The following is a 7,326-nucleotide window of genomic DNA, read 5'->3' as shown; positions in this document are numbered from 1 at the left end:
CAAAATGACCCTGGATGTTAGGAAGTGGTGGGCTCAGGAGGGCAGAGCAGACGCTGAGGCAGTAGAAAGGGGTCTGAGGCTGCGGCAGGAGGTGCTGGGCTCTGAGCAGGAGAGAGCCGTGAGGCGCAGAAAGGTCATGGACACGGTGCAGGTGCTGGAGAAGAGCTAACAGGACGTGAGTCAGCGCCGGGGACAGATCAAGGGAGGCTCTAAGGGTGAAGCCTGGGAGCGGGATGTGAGCGACTGGGGTGCTGAGGCCACGTGCTGTGTCTGAGGCTAAGTGGGAAGGAGCCTGTGGGGGGAAGAGCTGGGCAGCAGAGTCCAGGCTAGACCATGATGAGGAGAGGCGTCAATGAGATTTTTCTGTTCATGGAAAGTGGATCAAGCTGCAAATCCACTCCAAAGACATGACATCCACTACAGGGGAGAGGGTTTGGGCTTAATAAGGAGAAGACGGAGGAAGAACACCTGGAGAAGATGGAGAGACAAGATCTGTCCAGGAGATGTGGTCACACCATGGAGGGTGAGTCCTGACTCATGCATGGATCACCCTGCTATTTTATCATCCTTCAGAGTCAGGACTGGTGGAAATGGGGAACAGGGCAGAGTCTGAGGCTGGGAACTCGTTCCAAGACATGTCACCTGAGTGCTCCTGGGGCCTGCAAGAGCTCAGGAGGTGTCAAAGTGACACCCCTGCAGGTGAGCAGTGACTTTTCACACAGTGACTCTTTCTCTACTCAGAATCTGAAGCTCTGCTATCGGAGCCCTGGGAAGATGCAGCTCTTCAGTGAGATCTGTGTTGGACAGATGGAGTCAGGGATCCGGCTGCAAATACAGAACAAGGAAGATGGGACATTGGTGTGGGAGGCCTTGGTGAGACCAGGTAACTCAAGTCAAGTCCAGACAGCTTAAGGTGGAAAAAATCATCCTGTGTGTGTGTGTGTGTGTGTGTGTGTGTGTGTGTGAGAGAGAGAGAGAGAGAGAGAGAGAGAGAGAGAGAGAGAGAGAAGGGGGTGTGGGGATTTCAGTTTGCAAATGAAAAGAGAGAAAATAGGTTATATGGCTTTTCTAGTCCTGTAGCAGCAGGCAGGGCAAGGTGTGAATTACAGTTAATCAGACTCTGAGCCTCAGGGATCACCAAAAGCTCTAACCTGAGAAACAGGCCTTGTAGGGACCCCCTGATGGACAGCGGGGGGAGGGGGGGGCTGCCTCTGAGCTGCTACAAGAGACAGTGAGGGGTGGGCAGGGTATTCTACCTCAACCTGCTCCCACTGGGGTTTGAGTCCCCTTGGCTCTCACTTGTGGGTGATCTTGGGAAACTTACTTAACCCCTTGGGGTCTCCGGTTCCTCATGAGTGAAATGAGGATCAGATGCCAAGCTGGGGGGTTTGGGAAGGTTAAATTCAGTGATCTTGGCACATGTCCCATTCAGTGATCCTGAAAAATAGAGCAACCTCAGCGTCTTCCCTTGTATTCAGACAGGTTCTTCCTCCTGTCAGTCTTAGTCTGTCACCTGGAGCCGAGAGAAGAATCTGTCCCCGTCCCTGGGAAAGCCCTTAGGTGCCTGAAGACCGTGAAAACCAGTGTCCTCACATCTCCTCTTAGGGGTTAAACATCCCGGTATCCCCTGATACCTTGGTTGTCAACCTCTTCGAGATTCAGTTGCCGTCCTCAGCAGATGTCCAGTGTGTGACTGAGTTAGGAGGGACCCTGAGGCCATCTCGGCATCATGGAGGACGTGGGACACCTTCCCCCTCCATCCAGCGCACCCCCGTGCTCCCACTCCTCACCCTGAGCTCCCCTCTCCTGGGCCACCTCCCGCAGTGGGGTGACACTGAGCCTGTCTGTCACTCCCAGGCCTTGTCCACATAAGTGACGTGGATCCCACCCCCCTAACGCAGGTCATGTGTAAGCCTATTCATTTGTTGCTGGTTATGCTACTTTTTCCTACTGAAATGTACAAATACTCCTAAGGGCTTAGTTTTTCCTGATCTCAGCTTTTCATTCTGACACCCAGATCCAGAACCAAGTGGATCTGATGCATGACAGTCAACAGGACAAGTCGGGAAACTTCTGCCAGATCCCAGATCTCAAACAGCTTATGCAGGGAGATGGTGCGTCTGCCCCAGGGATCTGTTTAGGCTGCGACAGGATTCAGCCGTGTCTCGGCCAGTGTGGGAGAAATCCCCGTTGTGCGGTCTCTGTCTCTCTCATCATGACCCGTGGGCCTCCGTTGCCCATTTGCCTCCGGAAAAGGTTGACCTACGTGATCTCTGAGACCCTCCAGCCTTACCCCAGATTCTATCACAGTTTCTCAGTACCTTGTATCAGAATCTCAGACTGTCAGAGGGGGTGAGAGACTGGGGATCAAGTGGACTCAGAACCCGCTGTCACAATGTCTCTCTGTCCTCAGGAGACCTCAAACAAGCCACCGCGCCGGTTTTTGCAGCCCCGAAAGGTCAGTAGCAGCCGAGAGACACAGGAGCCAGGGCAGCTCTGGGCGCCACGTGGTGCTGGACGGAGGGAAGGGACATGGCAAACCCCACGGGGTCGGGCCTGGAGAGGGGTGTGAGCCGGGCCCATCTCCCACGCCCCCCAGGGAGCCTGTACCTCGGGAGCCTCAGTGCCTCCTTCAGTGACTGCACCCCACACCCCAGAGCAAGGAGAAAGCTGGGCTGGAGGCTGACAGGTGGGGGTCAGAGGGACTTCATGGTGGCCAAATGCATCTCAGGAGGGGCCAGTGCAGAGGAAGTGATGACGATACCAGAGGTGGGGGCAGGTGGAGGCTGCGGTGGCCCTGCTCTTGACTCACTGCAGCCTCACCTCACCGCAGGAGCACCAAAGTCGGAGCACTTCGTGGACCAGTGTCGGGAGCAGCTGGTGGCGCGAGTGACCTCCGTGGACCCTGTCCTGGACAAGCTGCTCGGGGAGGTGCTGAGTGAGGAGCAGTATGAGGCCGTCAGGGCCGAGGCCACCAAGCAGGCCCAGATGCGCAAGCTGTTCAGCTTCAGCAGGGCCTGGGACTGGGCCTGCAAAGACCGCCTCTACCAAGCCCTGAAGGAGACCCACCCCCATCTAATTGGTGAACTCTGGGAGAGGGGGGACAGTGGAGGACGCTGAGGGCTCCTGCCGAGCTTGGCCGGGGACTTCTGCACCCTGCATGAGTCCTGCCCTCCTGGTGGCTCTTGAGTCTCAGTTTCTTCATCTCTAAAGTAGCAGACCTGAGTTGCCTCTTGCTGTAATTGTTGTGGACTCTAGGCAATGATGTCCATGCCCAGGGTTACCGCCCAGGCACCCAGCTGCCCCCAAATTTCACAGGCAGCTGCCCAGGGGATGACATGCTGGGGCTGGACCTGAGAACTTAGTCCCCCAGAGCCTGTGTGGTGGGGACCCTCCCTAGGCATCCAGAGGAAGGGGCAGGGGACATGGCACTGGCCACTTAGGCTGAGACAATGACAACAGACACCTTAGGGGTGGTGTGATGATGTTTTGTGATGAGGAAAAACCAGGTTTTTTTACTTGTCGATGTTGTACTTGTATTCTCTGTGTGTTCTGTTGTGTGTGCTGTCACTAGAGCCACATGGAGTCCCCGAAGCCAGGACAGGGGAGGTGGAGCCTCCTCCTATGAGTCCTGCCCTTACCCCCAGCTCAGATCCGCTGCCCTGAGGCACCCGGGGCCCCGCCCAACAGGGCCTCTGCTCATGGCCTTGTCCTTCCAGTTCCACTGCTGGTCTCAGGAACGGTCACACACTCAGGGGCCACCGATCTTCAGTGACCCTCCATTCTATGACACTCTCTAATGAGTCTTTTCTGGCTTCCAGCAATGAAGCCCCACAGACTGTGAATCAGCCAATAACAGATTTTAGCACAGAGTATATATTGCGACTACACACAGGAGAGAGGCAGCAACTGCCCTGGGCCACAACTCAACCTGAGAGTGATGGAGGGTCTGCATTTATGGGGTTGGGTTTTAGGCTGTGCTGTACACACATGGCCGGAGCAGACAGGCCACAAGTGGCTTTGTATGTCACATGATTCGTAAACACCTTAGTCATCCTGGTCCTGCCTTCTGTGTCTGTGGGGCCATCTTCTTCCCGCTGGTTCTGGGGAAAGAAAGAAAGAAAATATTTTAAAAAGCAACTGCTTTTTATCTCTTAGGGAATTAGATAGTAACCTGATTAAATTAATACCACTCCAGTACCCTTATCACCCCCATTTCCCACACATGCAACTCCAGCTCCCTGTTAGAGCAGCATTTTCATCTGTTGAACCTGGGTCTCCCAGGTCACAATCAGGCCTGACCCAGAGCCAGTCTCCCACAGCCCTGGTCCTAGGGACCGGTGGGCATGTCACAGCATAAACTGCATCCAACTGGGCACAGCAGGGCAGGATGAAGGTAGCAGGGGAGCGACACCTGAGGAGCTGGAGAGAAACTGAGGCATCCACATAGAGTGACACGTGGGGGAGTGGAGAGGCGCCCAGGGGTGCACTTGGCTCCCTGAGAAAGACACGTGCAAACCGATGTTGCGTCAGGCAACACCACACTGATAAAGAGACAAGATTCATGGAGCAGCTACATAATGCAGGAAGCTGCTGAAGAGCAAGATCCTGGCTTTTTATTGATAAACCAGCATACAGCATTAGTCACATGAGGAAGTGGAAAAAGAGAGACATAGAAGAAAAAGGGGAAAAGTGGAACTGTATTTCTCACCTTCTGGTAGCTCGGTATATAGATCCAGCCCTGACTCCCCAGTCAGGATTTCAGTCTTATCAATAAGGCATCATGGATCAGCCTCTGGGGTCCTTTGTTATACATCAGTCAACCACCCCCATTGCCTGTCAGACCTCGAGACACATTCCCTTCCCAGGGTGGTCTAGCTTTCTTCTCTTAACTGATGTGACAAGTACCTTGTAGGTTGGACTCCTATGACCAGGCAGTTATGACCTTGCTTTAGGAATGCAGAGCTGGAGGTAACAAAGTGGAGGCTGGGTAAGCCACCTAGGATTAGCCTAGGTGAACCACAGGCTGAGGGAGCAGGAGGCCTGCTATTAGGAGGGAGGTGGGGGCCTGAAAGGATTGTACGGGTCAGCAGGGGCCCAAACCAGGCCAAAACCACTGCCCAGATCATTTGCTGGTTTCTGTGTGGGTTCTTCACCCACATGCACAATTACAAGACCACTTAGGAAGCAACAAAGAAATTTATTTCATAAGCCAAGAAAAAATGAAGATTTACTAGGCCAATATGGCCTTTACTGTACCCAAATCCCAGGATTACTCAGTCCTCCACAGGCCACTGACCACACAGAGCTCCTCTCCTGAACCAGGCCACACGTCTAAGATGGCCTCTCCCATCTCCAAACTGCCCACATAGTCCCCACTGCCCACCAGGGTGGTCTCCCCTCGGGCCTTGACGGTCTCTTTCCCCTTCCCCAGTCTCCTCCAGCCCAGCTTCCCAGACACCTGAGCTGGGTTAACATTGACGTCACCTCGGGATTCTGCCTCCAGACTGTCTGTCCTGAGATCCTTTGAGCTGCTGCCTCGGCCTCACACAGTCCTTCTGCTGCCCAGTCAGGACTCCCAGTGTGACCCAGGGCCTGAGCCCAGGACGTCTGCTCAGAGAACCCCACACATCTGGACGGGTCTGGCGTCACCTCCTGGCAGCCAGCTCCTCTGCCTGAGTCCTGGCTTGGAAGCTGGAGCAAAGCCTCACGCAGGAAACCACAGAGCCTTGCTGAGCTGAAGCCCTAGGAGGGAGAGCAGAGCACCCCAACATGTACTAATGGAGGGTCCACAATGACTCAGTTCATCTGCTCCAGCAGAGCCAGCCTGAGCAGCTCCTCCCGGGAGCACTGCAGCTCCTCAGGACTCAGGGAAGCCTGGGCCCCCTCGGGCCTGCTCTGGACAGACCCAGGTTTGGCTCATCCCACAGGGGCGGTGGCCGCACCCGAGACAACCTGAGTCAGGGGTACCCACACTGAGAACAGACATAGCCAGTGCTGCAGAAAGCACTTTCCTCTGAGGCTAACGTTTAGTTTAAACAGGGCAGTTGCAGGAAGCATCGCTGTGGCCACAGGCACAGGAGCACCTCCCCCATTCAGGCCTCCACCCGCAGCAGCCTGGGTGGCCACACCCAGCAGGCCACGGGTCATGCTCCCTGGAGGAGGGGAGGGAACAGGGCCCATCCCTGGGGGTCAGCCCTCCGCCTCAGAGCAGTGCAGCTGGTGCTCGCTCCAGGTCACTCACTCTGCACAAACAGTCGGGCTGCTCTAAGGCCAAGGATAGGAGTGGACAATCCGGAGTGGGTCCTTGGGGCCCAGGGTTCAGGGATGTTGGGTCAGTCACTTGCAGGACCCTAAGGTGTCCTCACAGCCAGCCATGCCCAGCTCCTGAGGCAGCGACACCTGCTGGACTCAGGGATCCGATACCCCAGCTCAGGGGAGCCCAACATCTGGTCAGCAGATGGCTTATCGACGAGCGGCCACTGCAGAGCCGGGAGTGACCACTGCAGTGCCGGGAGTGACCACTGCAGGACCAGGGTTACTCTCGGCATAAATTGACTTGATTAACAAAGTCCAGATCTTGGGGATCTACTAAATAACACCCCAGAGAGTCCCAGAGGAGCCTGGAGATCTGCATGGGAGTTAAGGGGTTGACAATGTGATGACTGTCCATCCCTGTGAGTGAGGTCCTTAGATGGCCTGTTCCGTCAGCCCTGTGCCTGGGACTCCAGAGGCAGGAAGAAGAGCTGGGCTGCAGCCCAGGGGGGCAGGGGACAGGGAGAGCAGGGGCCTGAGCAGGACCCTCCCAGGGCTTCCGCAGACTCCCACATGTCCAGGGTGTTGGGAGCCCGGGACTGAGTCCGGATGCCTGAGACTGGGCCCCGGAGCTTGTACAGAGACAGGTTTGCCTGGTGCCCAATGGGCCTTAGCTGATGCCTGTCTGGGGAGGCTCAGCTGCCCCCTCACTGTGAGCAGGGACAGGCTCAGCACAGACAGGGGAGCCCCAACACGCAGGCCTGGACTCCTCTAAACAGGGCTCACAGGAGGGCAGACAAGTGCCGTGAGTACCCACACCAGCCTCCTCAGGCTCAGGTCAGAGGCTGCAGAAAGCACTTTCCTCTGAGGTTGAAGTTTCATCCTGGCTGTGGGTCTCTGCTCCCTGAACTCAGGCCCTGTAGTAGCATTCCAGAAACTCAGTTTTATTCAAAAGAGGTCTGAGCTTCGCTGTAAAGATGACATCAGAATTGCTGCCACATGACTGCAGCTGAGCCGGGTCCAAGAGAATCACCAGATATTTGTCGCAAGTCTCTCCCCCTCCTCTCTGTA

General features: G+C 55.7%; 1 protein-coding gene across 1 annotated transcript in view; it reads left to right on the top strand.

Moving 5' to 3' along the window:
• LOC105853179 (NACHT, LRR and PYD domains-containing protein 1-like) overlaps positions 1-3,495 on the top strand; it is a 19,331-nt gene extending 15,836 nt beyond the window's left edge. The window contains exons 11-13 of the mRNA XM_012726089.1: positions 742-883; positions 2,414-2,458; positions 2,834-3,495. Coding sequence (XP_012581543.1) covers positions 742-883; positions 2,414-2,458; positions 2,834-3,120 — 474 coding nt within the window. The 3' untranslated portion in view covers positions 3,121-3,495. The remainder of the gene's footprint in view (positions 1-741; positions 884-2,413; positions 2,459-2,833) is intronic.
• Positions 3,496-7,326: the final 3,831 nt, after the last annotated feature.

Source organism: Condylura cristata, unplaced genomic scaffold (genome assembly GCF_000260355.1).
Source record: "Condylura cristata isolate star-nosed mole 26May11 unplaced genomic scaffold, ConCri1.0 scaffold00017, whole genome shotgun sequence".
Lineage (NCBI taxonomy): Eukaryota > Metazoa > Chordata > Mammalia > Eulipotyphla > Talpidae > Condylura > Condylura cristata.
This window is presented reverse-complemented; position numbering and strand designations above follow the sequence as displayed.